At 51.4% G+C, this 13,018-nt stretch overlaps 1 protein-coding gene across 6 annotated transcripts in view; it reads left to right on the forward strand.

The window, feature by feature from the left end:
* Window positions 1–13,018, forward strand: part of TSPAN11 (tetraspanin 11) — a 72,898-nt gene that overhangs the window by 37,279 nt on the left and 22,601 nt on the right. For all 6 annotated transcript variants that reach the window (XR_008492787.2, XR_008492788.2, XM_063672556.1 and 3 more), the window contains exon 3: window positions 2,792–2,983. Coding sequence is in view for 4 of the 6 variants with exons in the window: in XM_063672556.1 (XP_063528626.1) it covers window positions 2,792–2,983 (192 nt within the window). In the remaining 2 variants the exon portion in view is untranslated. The remainder of the gene's footprint in view (window positions 1–2,791; window positions 2,984–13,018) is intronic.

The raw sequence follows: 13,018 nt of genomic DNA on the forward strand, positions 1-13,018 counted from the left end.
CGACAGAGCGAGGAAAAAAAAAAAAAGAAAAATGTAGTTATTACCCTCATGGAAAACCACGCTAGATTCTGTAAAGAGCCAAATACTGTTGAATCAACTGTATGCCAATGGTTGTTGAATAGTTCACTGGGGTCAGATCTCTCCCCTCCCCATCAAATCCCTCTTCCTGCCTCTTCTGCTGCTTTCTGCTGACTTAGGCAGTTTCCAGGCGGCTTGAGTGACAGCCATGAGCCACTGATTCAGAACCATCTTGCCGGAGGTTCTTTGACAGAAGCTTGACCTCCGGTACCAGCAGGGACAGTTTAACCATATGGAAGGGACCTCAGATATGTTCCCATCCAGTGCCCCCAGTTTACAGATGAAGAAACTGAGGCTTAGAGGGGCTGCATGTCTGTCTCACAATCATGTGGTTAGTCAGGGGCACAGTCAGAACTAGAACCCAGGCTGCTGACTTCTGCCCTCCCATGACCCCCTCTGGTGACCCATCCAACAGTGAGCAGTGTTAATTTTCCTGTCCAGAGAAAAGCTTGTTTTCTAAAGAGATGACCATGTCCCAAGCAGGTCTTCCAAAGGAATGAAACCCTCTGATTCCTTACAGCTAAGCCTAAGGACTGGGCGGGGGTGGAGGCCCTCAAAACATTAGATCCTGGGGAACAGTAATCAAAGGGGTTCCCAGTAGTTACAGGTTGGGAACCACTGGTCTAATACAACTCCCTTATTTAAGAGATGATGAAGCTGAGGTCCAGAGAGGTTAAGGGACTATGTTTAGGTCACACCGCTAGTTATGCAAAGTTGGGACCCTCACCCAAGCCTTCTAGGCATGCTGAAGGGGGCAGAAGGAATTCTGTGCAGGATATTTGGCTGCAAACCCTCACTTTACACAATTTTGTTGACCTAAACTCAGGAAATCCCTCACTGGTCGTGGAGGTTGTGTGAGCCACAGATAACCTATACCCACAGGTAATTTTAAACCCTATTCTAGGATTTCACTGAATCTAAGATATCATCAGTGGTAAGATACACTATTGTTTTTTGTACCACTAAGAAAAACTACTGTCAAGTATAATTATAAAATACCATCAGTCATAAGATACATCCCAATTTTAGAGATGTTAAAATGTGAGAGAAAAATGTGTGCATCATGGAATTGAAGAAATCTGCATGATAGCCACTCCCATTCTGTTTGCTATAGCCCAGATGGTGTCCTTCCACCTGGTGGAGGTGCCAATGGAGATAAAATGGCACTTTGAAGAAATAGTATCTATTAAAAATGCAGAGTAGAGGAGCAGGCCCAGCAGAGTCTGTGGGATCTGGGGACAGAGTCCTGGATTTGCCCTCAGGAGACATGGGGTTGAATCTCAATTCTAAAACTCATGGTGTCATCTTGGGCACAGTCTTATTCTCTTCAAGCCTCAATTTCCTCATCTGCAAAATGCAGAATATGTGCCCTGCCACCCTGCCTCATGCTCACAGAGCTGTTGCAAAGCTCAGAAGAGAAAATGGTAAACACATGTTCGTTTGCTCAACGGATATCTGTGACTGCCCAGAACAGAGAACTGGGAAATGACAGGGTAGGTTATATGGAGTCTTCCTGGGGCAGATGGGGAGCTCCTTTCAGTGACAAGGCTCAGGGGGCATGGACAGAGCCCAGGGCACTTCTCTAGCTTTGACCACACCCAGGACCCCTTGAGGAAGCATCACCCATTAGAGGAAAGAGACCCATCCTTAAATGGGGGCAGGGAGACTAGCGGGCAGAAGTCCACCTTCCCAGGAGCAGATGGCAGAGACGGTCAGAGGTCCCAGGGGTCCTGTCTCCAAATCCTGGGCAAACACCCTCATACTGCCCATCTGGCACCCTGAAGATGATGTGTGTGTGTGTGTGCATACACACACATTATGCCCTTCTGGGTCCAACAGTCACAGAAAGAGTTACTTGGCTTCATTGCAAATAGAACCAGCCAAGCTGAGCCATCCCTGCTATATTTCCCAAGTACTCCAGTTTCTAAGGAGGCATCCCCCCATCTGCAAATCAGGAGGGTCCTATCCCTCCCCTCTTCTTAGGACCAAAGGGGAATCAGACAATTAGCAAAAAAGTTTCTCCTCCTGCAGTCCCAGGCGGCTCCAGCCTGTCAAGCACCCTGACTCTTCAATCATGGAGGCAGCGTGACTGAGTGGGCAGGCCCTGGGCTCTGAGTTCTCCTCCCGTCTCTGCCCCAACCCTGCCCCCAACTAGAGGCAGGACCTTTGGCAATTTACCTTTCCTCCGTGGGTCTCAGTTTCTTCCTCGTAGAGTAGGGATAAAAAGCCCAGCTGTGCTTCCCCAATGGGCAAACATAAGGATTAAACAAGGGGCAGTGCTCGAACGAGCCCCACTGGAGAAGTGTGGACAGAGGGAAGGAGTGCTCTGAGGGGAGAGGAGCCAGGGGTGGCAGGAGTTGGTGAGGTGAAAAGTTGGGGAGGAAAAGGGACTCAGATACGTTGGTCATCCCTGAAACTGCAGTCCTCTCCCCCGGCCTGATACTCAATAGGCCACCATGGTAAAAAGCACCGAATTCACAGTCAGACCTGGATTCAAAACCTGGCTCTGCAGGTTGCTTACCTTGGACAAGTCTAACCTCTCTCGGCCTCGATTTCCTCATCTATAAAATTGGGTAACCATACCATTCTCGCCTCCTTTGGAGGACTGAATGAGCCAGTGCAAGAGAAGTGCCTGGCACCCTGTGGGCACTGAATGGATGGCAGCTGCCGAGGCCCCCGCCACCCCCTGCTCTAACCCGGTGGTCTCCTGCAGGTCGGGGGAGCAGCCGTCCTGGCTGTGGGCATCTGGACCCTGGTGGAGAAGAGTGGCTACCTCAGCGTCCTGGCCTCCAGCACCTTTGCCGCCTCCGCCTACATCCTCATCTTTGCGGGCGTACTTGTCATGGTGACCGGCTTCCTGGGCTTCGGTGCCATCCTCCGGGAGCAGAAGGGCTGCCTCTCCACGGTCAGTGCCCACCCTGTGCTCTGCAGGGAGGGGGAGCCCTGCACCACCCAGTCAGGTTTCCAGCAAGTGAGAGGGGCCCCAGCCCTGGAGTGGGAGGGGCTGAGGCTGTGGGAGAGCCAGAGAGGGGGTGGCTGCTCCTGGGTCTGGTGTTTGCCGCAGTCTCCAGGTTCTTAGGACCCAAGCAAGCAGGCATCTCAGTAGCTGCAGTGGCAGCTCCTTCTCTGCATCTCCATCTCTGTCTCCTTCTCCCACTCCCCTTCTGCCTCCTCCTCCATTTCTTCTTCTCCTATTCTTCCTGGTCGTCTCCTTCTCCTTCCCCTATTCTCTACCCTTCCCATCCTCCTTATCCCTTTTCCTTCTTATTCTCTTTCTCCTCCTACTTCCCCTTCTCCTCTCCCTCTCCCTCCTCCCTCCTCTTCCTCCTCCTCTTCCTCTTCCTCTGTCTAGGTTTTTTTATGGCAATTTTCGAAGATATGCAGAAATAAAGAGTGTTTTTCATGAAGCTCCATCTTCCCTTCACCCAGAGTTCAACAATTACCATCTCATAGCCGATCTTGGTTCCGTCCACTCTCTCACCTGCATCCTGCCCACTTCCTAACCCCAGGGGGATTCTGAAACAGTCCCAGACAGCATGTCATCTGTTAGTGTTTCAGTGTGTATCTCTAAAACTTAAGGACCCTCTTCTAGAAAACATGATAACATTACCATTATCACACTTTAAAACAATTAACAGTCATTCCTTAATATGAAATAACCAAGCAGTTTCACATCTTCCCAATTGAACCATAAACTGTTGTTGTTGTGTTTACGTTTGAGTTAGAATCTAAATTAGGCTCATGTGTTAAAATTGGTTGCTTATCTCCTATGTCTCCTAAAGTGAAGGCCCCCAGAGTTTGGGTTTTGAGCTCTTTTCCAGCAGGTGGGATAGGTGTGCTGAGAGCCAACCACGCCACCACCCACCCCCACATGGGGCCTACCATGAGGATTTCCAGCAGGGCGATGCAGGTCAGTCAGCTGAGGTCCTTGAGAGCCACGTAGCACATCCCAGGTCTGACCAACATAGCTGGATGAAGGCACGTGACGTGACTGAATAAAACCAGGCATGTAGCGCAGCCTGGGGATGTTCCCTTTGTGTGGCACTGACCAGCCATGAGGCTTACGGGGATCAGTGCAGTTGGGCCCAGAGAGAGAACCCCTCTCCTCTGCAGTGTCGGCAAGCCTGTTTGTGTCCTGTCCAGCTCTGCACCCGTTAGCAAGCAGGGCCTTCAGCCTAGCCTCAGGCTTCAGGCTGAGCCTCTGGCCCTAACGCCTGGAGGTCTGCCCATGAGCAGGCTGCCGAGCCACGTGCTCTCACCTGCCTCCTTCCTTCCGTCGGGTCATCTTGTTTAGAGAGGACAGGACTCACCTCTGGACAGCCCAAGAAGGAATACAGAAGCCCCCACCAAGCGCCTTCCTCTGACCCAGAGCCATTTGTCCTGCTTCTGTGGAGCCACTAAAGGCCAGCGATCCCCTGCAGCACTGGGAAACAGGCTCTGCATTCCTCCCAGAACCCAATTAGAACACAAATGGCCACTATTCACTAGAGCCACCTCCCTCTATCCTCACTACAGCAACCTGCAAAGTCCCGGTAATCTGAACTCTGTGCCGAGCAAGCGCTGTGCTCAACATTCTTGCGCATCAACTCACTCAGTCCTCGCCCTGCCCCAAAGAGCAGCAACTCTTACTCTGTGTACGGACGGGGAAGAAACGGAGAGCAGAGGCAGGTGAAGCAATTTGCCCAGAGTCACCTGGCAGTTGTGTTCTTTTAGGTGATGGTCAGTCAGGTGTGGCCACAAGAGGGGGTACAGGAGAGGCACAGGACAACAGAGTTTACCAGATTCACAGGTCCTAGACCAAGCTTGTCCAATCCGTAGCCCACGGGCTGCATGCAGCCCAGGACAGCTTTGAATGTGGCCCAACACAAATCCATAAACTTTCTCAAAACATTATGAGATTTTTTTTGTGATTTTTTTTTTTAGCTCATCAGCTGTCGTTACTGTGTTTTATGTGTGGCCCAGGGAAGCCAAAAGATCAGACACCCTGTCCTAGACAGATTCACTGCACACTCCACCAGGAGGCTGGGGTCACACGGGCAGAGAGCCAAAGACTAGGGCTTCCCCAAGCAGGCAAGGAACAGAGAGTGGGTGAGACCCTTTCACTGGGGGTCAGGGTAGAGCCATAAGAAAAGGCAGGAGGGGATTCCACTGGTGCATTTAAATGTCACTAGGTCACACTCAGGGGAGGGTAGCAAGGGGAACTTGTAGCAGAGCCAGCCCTATCACACTGGTGCACCTGGTCACCCCAGCAGGTGCGCACAGCCTGCATGTAGAGCTATGGAGGCAGAAGAAAAATGCGAAATTTTAAAATGCATGATACACACTGCTGGTGAGTGGCATGCGGTCTGCCTCCAAGCCCACGCTCTGACCCACCACACTCTTCTGCAACCAAAGAGGTCATATTCACCCCCATTTTCCAGATGAAGAAACTGGGCTGAGATGTGGAGCAAGTAATGGCTAGAGCTGGGCTATGCATTGCAGTCTGTTGGAATCACCTCTAAGAGTCTGCTTCCCTGGGGAGGAGGACAAGCCTGATGGGAGGAAGAGGGACCAGAGGCCAAGGGGGAGGATGTGTGCAGGGCACACCCTGCCCTCCATCTCTGGAGAGGTCTTCATGGAGCAGTGGCTTTTGAAGATCTGGCTGGTAACAAGGGAAGGCTCCCTCCAGCACCTAGCCCAGAACCCTAGGGCAGGAGACAGGGGTGTGGTGAGGGGACCCTAGAAGCCTCAGGCATCTCAGTGCCTCATTGCTCCCATTATAGTAAGGAAAGAACAGCACACCTGGGTCAGAGCATATTCAGCTTAGAAGGGACCTTGAGGGTCACAGATTCCAGTGCTCCATCCAAAGGTTACAGGCTGAAAGACACTGGGTGGGTGAGTGTGTGGGTCACCCAGGCATTAGTGGGAGACACTCAGAATTATTGGATTTTTTGGAGAATAGTGTAATCATAGGAGTGCTTCCCCTTGGCCATCTCAAAGGCCAGAAGGGAAGCCTAAGCTTTAGCACCTGACCACACTGTGCTCTCCAAGCCACTGATCACAGCCTGCCATTCCACACTTCCTCTTACACCATCTATTCATGAGATCTGTCCATACATCCAGGCTGATCCATGAAGAATGAATGTCTTCAGCCTCTGCATCTCAACCTGGCTGTCACTTAGTCTGGATGGCCTGCCCAGAGGGAACCAAGCCCTTGCCCAGGGCGTGTGGGAGAGATGTGGAGAGTCAGTGAAGGTCAGGGCCTTGTGCTTGCCCAAAGGCTTGCTGGGCACCTCTTGCCCTACCCTTCTGCACTTCGGGGAGTCAACAGACAGTGAGCCTTATCCCTCTGGGGCTTGAGGCAGGGAGGGGCACAGCAGCTGTTGGACAGGTTGGTGCAAGATTCCCTGCCTCTTCTTAGCTCCACTTTACCCTCTTCTGTAGAGACTTGCCCGTGTTCACTCCCATCCCACACAGAACTGGCGATCTCTCTGGTCCAAGTCACTAAACAGACACATCAAGGAGGCAACAGCTTGAAACTGAGGTCAGAAAAAAGTGTGCATGCACGCACACACATTCATGCACACACATGCATATGCACCTCACATGCACTCAGCCACCAACGCAAGACTGTGGAGACAGGCATCTCTGCCAGGGCGCTAGCAAACAGCAATCTCCATGGCCTAGAATCTGCTTTCTTTGCTTTATCTGCCCTCTATGAAAGAACCAATGACAGAACTGGCCCAAGGACAGAGTAGGAGGTAAAGCTGGGGATCCTGAGTAATCCACATCCTGGCCCAACAGCCCCTTAAACATCGAGCACTTGATTGTTTAAACCAAGAAGGTGCCTGTGCAACCTTTCTTGGGCTAACACAAGTAGGAATTTTAAAACCCAGGCTCCCGTTTAGAGTCAAGTGGTGTGGTTAAGGCAGTGTAAAAGTGCTCTCTATAGCTCTTAGCAGTTCCTTCTTGGTTTCATTTCATTTTGTCCCCTCCATGTCTAACTTCCATTTGAAATCTTGAATCAGCTGACAGGTGAGGGAAGCTCCAAAGGAGAAGGGCAGTGAGTCTATCACTAGACAAAGTGATCCTTGAGGAGGAGAGGGAAATATGGAAGACCAGGCATCTGAATGATGTGCATCTACCTTGGATCGGGAGGAGCGGGGGAGGAGCTCCCAAAGAATGACCCAGAGGGGGACCATCCAGCTTCCACACAGGCACGATGTCTGTCCTGGCACAGCCCTTCCTCCTAGCTCATCTGAAACCCCTCAAGGTCACTTTCCCAAGAAGGATGTGGCCATCGGGAACAGAAATAGCACATCTCTGCTGGTGCTGAAATGAGGATCAGCTTGGCATTGGAAATCTGCCGAGCAGGAACAGGAGTGGGGCTTAAATTATTCACACCAGATCTTTTTTAGCAAAGACTGCATGAGAGAGATAATTCAGGCCATCTGAGCTACGGTCAGTAACCGGAACAGAGGCCACCTAGATCAAAAGAAAGGGATGTTTTTGGAGTTGTGAATGGGGGCTCTGAAAACTTCTATATGCTAAGCCAATGAAGATCATGGTGGATGATTCAGACTAAACTGGGTCTTTATTGGGGGTTCTTTTCTATTTAGGGGATGGATAGAAAAGTAAGAAGTTCTAAAAACCAATTTCTGAAAACAAGGGGCTCCAGAATTGCCACACCTCCATCCAATAGGCCAAGACGTGGTCAACCAGGGCACTAAAGTCCACAATCAAAGGTGAAAATATATGGGCTCGGGTTCAAAAGCTGGTTTTCGGGTACCTTGCCTAGCTTGCTCTGGGACCTCGGGGAAGTCACTCAGCTTCTGCCTGCCTCCTTGTGTTGCCATTTTATACAGGATGATGTGTGAGGATAACGAAGAAGTATTTTCAGGTCCTGGGAAGCAAGTCACCACATTATAAAAAGATGGTAAAAATGTGGCTCTAATGGACGTTCACATCACTATTGCCATCAGCATGACCAAGCTCCCTTAAGAAGGAACCTAAATAAATAAGAGTTATTCTGAGGGCCATGGCCCGCAGGGCCCTGCAGCCTGAGCTGGGCCACATCCTCTGAAGTAGCTGGTGCTGGTGGGAAGTTCAGGGTGAGGAGAGCCTGGGTCCCCATGCCTGGGAACTGGACTGTGTCCTCCCTGGCTCGTTTCTTACCGACATGCTCTGTTATGTTGCTCCACCAGGCACCCAGCTCCAGGGTGGGCCTTGCCTCATCTGTTTGGTGGCTCTTTAACCTTTGAGTCAGCTGCCCCCACCATGCTCCAAAGGGAGCATTCTATAGCCAGGGCTTGGGGAACCCCGACCCCTCTCCAGCATGAGTCCTTTCCTCATCCAGCATGGCTTATGCAGTGCAGGCAGGGGAATGGACCAGGGGACCTCAGAACCCTGAAGGCTCCTTGGGAAGCAGGATGCAAACATCCCCAAAAGCTGACCACTCAAGAGACTCATAGGGTCTGTGTTGACATCCACCCTTCTCGGGGTGCAGCAGGTGTACCTGATCACCACAATCCAGCAGCATTGTCTTGATGGGGTGGTTCTATGGCCAGTTAGCTTCCACCACCACCTCCCTCCAGTTTTCTGCAGTGGATGCTCCATATTGCATTGATGGGACTGCCTAATTCGTCAGCATCAACAAGCATTTCCAGCACATTCCTGGCATGTCCTGCTCTGCTGGGCACAAGGCAGGGTGAGAAGGGGAGGAGGGAAAAAGGGACTCTGACCCAGTTCTAGGCTTAGAGTCTAGTGAGGAACACGAGGCGCCTGTATTAAAAGGCAAAGGACCATGCGGGCAGTTTAAATTTGTCTTAGATTTGGTCAGAGGCTCTGACCTCTCTGGGCTTTCCCTAACTTCCAGGCTGCCCTGTTCCCTGGAGCCTGGTGTTTCCTTCTTCTTCTTTGTCCTACCCTCTGCTCTTTGTCCTACCCTTGCCCATTGCACGGGTGCCTTCAGGCTGTACTATGTCTCCCACAGCCTGCAAGAAGACAGCCAACGGGAAAGTCTGGGTAATTCCAGGGCACTGGGAGGAAGTAGCAATTGGTCACTTTCCTCATGCCTGAATCCACTGAACACCAGCATCCTCTGAGTTCCCTGCGCCGTGTCTCCCTGTGGGGGGTCTGGCCCTCATTGCCCCAGCCAGCTGGCCAGACCCTAATGCCCCATCTGGGGGCTGCTCTCACTCAGCCTGTTCAGACTGGGCTCTCAGTAGTCCCAGCTTGAATCCTAGTAAATGCCTGTCTTTGGCTTGGAGTTCTGAAACTATGTTCTCCTTCCATGATCCTCCCCGCCCACTGGAACACACACAGTGTGATCTCCTTAGACCCCCAACATTTGGGCTGGGACATTGAAGGGCCTCAGCCACATTTTCTTGATGTGCCTCTAGGAGACTTGCTGCCTCCCCAAGACCCAGTTTTTTCCCTCCCTGCCTCTTCCAGCATGCCCTCTCTCTGTCCACCGGCTCTCTGCACCCTAGCCCTGGCCCCCTTTTCTGCTCCCAGAACCACATGTCAGTATCAGACATTGGCCAGAGCACATTCTTGAGCCCTCACTGTAAAGCCACTTCCAGGTGGAATGGCTGAATCCCAACCTTTGGCGTGGTTGCAGCTGGACAACCCAGGCGTTGAGCCCTGGGCTGGCGCCAGGAGGGGTAGAGGTTACCTCCATCCTTCTAACAGTGACACTTGGTTACAGGAATGGCTGAAGGCTCCCAAATCCACATCCTCTCTTTTCTGCACAAATGGGCCGGGCAGCTGCACCTCTGAGCCCGCTGCAGTTAATGGTTAATTGCCAGAAAATAATTCACCCTGAGGCCGTTGCCACTGAAACAGCTGGCTTCACTTTTCCTGTTTGGCGGGTGGTTCTGAGCTCCCTGACCCTTCCTCCGGCTTCCTCTGTAATCCTCTCACACACACAGCCAGCTGGGAGCCTCGGGCTGGGCTCTCCTCCCTGCAACTTAACCTTGGCAGGGTCTTGGGTTTTCTTTGGCTGTTGCCGCCCTGTTCTGAGAATAGGCTAGTACCTGCCTCTCATCCCAACCTGCCTGGACTGCCTTGACTGGATATGGCTTGGCAGGAAGCTTCACAAACCCTCTCTCTAATTATGCAGAATGGCTGGAGATACAGAAGAGGAATGCTTCAGTGAGGTTCCCTTCTTTGTGGCAGAATCAATCCAATGGAGAAATTTTGAAATTCCAGTTTTATAAAGTTCTTCAAACTTACCTCAAAGATGGCACCAGCTGATACTGAGCTGCCCTATCTGTTATGCACCAGTGAATCTGCCCCAAAATCTCTATCTGGGGCTCAGCTTGCCCCCAAGCGATGTAAGTCCAACCCTTAATTTCTGGCAGGACATGGTGGCTCATGCCTATGATCCCAGCACTTTGGGAGGCCAAGCTGGGAGGATTGCTTGAGGCCAGGAGTTTGTGACCAGCCTGAGCGATATGGTGAGACCCTATCTCTACAAATAAATAAATAAATAAATTTAATTAGCCAGGCATGGTGGTATGCACCTGTAGTCCCAGCTACTTAGGAGGCTGAGGTGGGAGGATCGCTTGAGCCCAGGAGTTCGAGGCTGCAGTGAGCCATGATTGTACCACTGTACCCCAGCCAGGGTGGCAAAGCAAGACCCTATCTCAAAAAAAATTAAAAAGGACTCACTATCTAATTACTCACCTTAATGTCACAGTGAAATATTTCTGCATATTTCCTGCAAGGCCTCGTGTAAAAAAAAAAAACAAAAAAACATTGGTTTGGTTCAGAGAGTGCTATGCTGTTCTAGTTTCACTTTGGATCTATAGTTTTAGAAAATACCCAGTTTTGCTTCTAGTTTAAACTGTTCCATTAAAGAATTAATAGGAAGTAAAATCGCTTTGCTACACAGGGAAAGATGAATGTTTGGATCCCATTCTATGCTTAACACACTGCTCCAGCTTGGCATATTTTGAAATGGGATAGTTCTTATGGAGGACTCTGGGGCAGATGCTACAGGAGCTTTCTTTGGAATTCTCGTTACCTGTTTCTGTCAGACCATAGGGGATCGATTTTGGAAGGACCGGCAGCCCTGGACCTGCAGGGGGCAGACCAGTCACAGAAACCAGAGTGGAGCTGGAGGTCAGTGGGGTCGGTTCACGTCACACCAAGGGCACAGGGACCATGAAGGCAGAACCAGGTAAAGATCAGAGCCAGGAGGGCAAGCAGGGATCCACGTGTACACAGTCCCAGGGAGCAAGACAAGCAGGGAGGCCCCAGAGTCAGGGAGGCTCAGAAACAAGGATGCTAACAGTGAGACCATGGCTCAGAAACTTCTGGCTCAGGGAGGGCTTCATGGAGGCTGTGCCTGAGCTGAGAGTGTTGGTGGCTGAGCAGCCAATAAGTAGAACACAAATGGGGTCGGGGTAGGGAATTCCGGGCAGGAGGAACAGCGAGAGCATAAGGCACAGAGGCTGGAGGCTTCACTGTGCACGGCTCTGTGTGCACACACAGGAGTGATTCTCAGGCTTGTACAACAGTGCCTTGTCTAGCTTCTGAGGTAAGAGCAGGCTGGGTTGAATAAAGTGAAGGGCAGAGGGGGCAGAGACAGGCATTAGAATCCATGGCCATGAACCCAGGATGAGCCAAGGGGTGGAGTAGCAGGGAGAAGCAGGTAAAAGTTGCTCTTGTGCCATTCTTGGCAAAGAGGAAGGCCGGCTGCGCAGGGGGGAGGTGGGGAGAGGGCCACCTAGATTATCTCTTGCCTGCCCCACTGGTGCCCAGGACAGCTGGCAGGGGACTGAGCACAGGGCAGTGACAGATGCTTATGCGCCCAGGGAGGGCTTCCCTGGGCTTCCTTCTATTCTCTCCATCTTCACCTACTCATTCCTCACCTCTCCTGACACTCTGTCCTTTGCGGAGGAGCACTGACACCCCTGTGTTCACCTGAACCACACCTGCCCTAAAATGCTGAATCTACCCTAAGTGAGCCCAGTGAGCTCATCCATCCATCCCTCCCCCATTTAGTGGGGACAGTACCATGCAGCAGGTCAGAGCACAGGTTCTGCAGCTGGAACTCCTGGGTTCTGTTCCTCGCTCACCACGTACTTGCTGTGTGACCTCCAGCAAGCTACTTAGAGTCTCCAAGCTCCTGTCCTCATCTATAAAGCGAGGCTGATGCTCGTGCCCATGTGGCAATGTGATGAGCAATGCTTAATACTCATCTCCAAGGGTGGACAGGAGACACCATGCAATGTGCTTGCAAGGGGGGCTGGCACCTGGGAAAGCCTGTACATGTGGGCTGTTACTGGTACATGTGGGTACCATGTGCTAGGCTAGGCTTGGTGCTCCAGGGCTGTGCAGATGAGAAAGTCACTGCCTCTGCCAAGAAAGGGTTATTTTTTTTCTTTTGCTGGAAGGGATGCCTGTCTATTGCTCCCACTACAGAAAACCTGCCTGCCCTCTGCTCCTCTACTAAGTTTTGAGAAGCAAGGCCAGCCTGCCCTGAATTGGGGTATTGCCTCCTAAGCTATGGGCCAGTGATCCTGGAGGCTCCCTACAGAGAATTCTGGGCTCTATTGGTGGAGCGGGGGCCCTCTCTGGCACAATGAGCTAGGAAAAGCAGGACACCATGAGGTCCTGTGAATTCTAACCACATGGAAATATGGGCTGAGAATTTCTTATTACTGACTTTTGTATAATAATTCAAAAAGCAATACCAAACCCAACTTAAGGCAAAAGGTGTTTCCAGAACCTTCTTGATGCTTCCTAGAGTCAACCCCTAACACAAACCTTATGGCGTCACACCCCTCCCCAGCTCACTGAGGCTACCGGAGGAATCCACAGCTGCATCAGAAAAACAGATGATCCCCAAGGAAACATTGAGAAGTCTTGGGTTATACCTGGCCTCGTGGAATTCCAGCCCCGGGGTCCCATGTGGATGTGAGCTGAAGCAATATAGGCTTCCCTGATCCTT

The sequence above is a fragment of the Pongo pygmaeus genome, chromosome 10, assembly GCF_028885625.2.
Source record: "Pongo pygmaeus isolate AG05252 chromosome 10, NHGRI_mPonPyg2-v2.0_pri, whole genome shotgun sequence".
In the NCBI taxonomy this organism is placed as follows: Eukaryota; Metazoa; Chordata; class Mammalia; order Primates; family Hominidae; genus Pongo; species Pongo pygmaeus.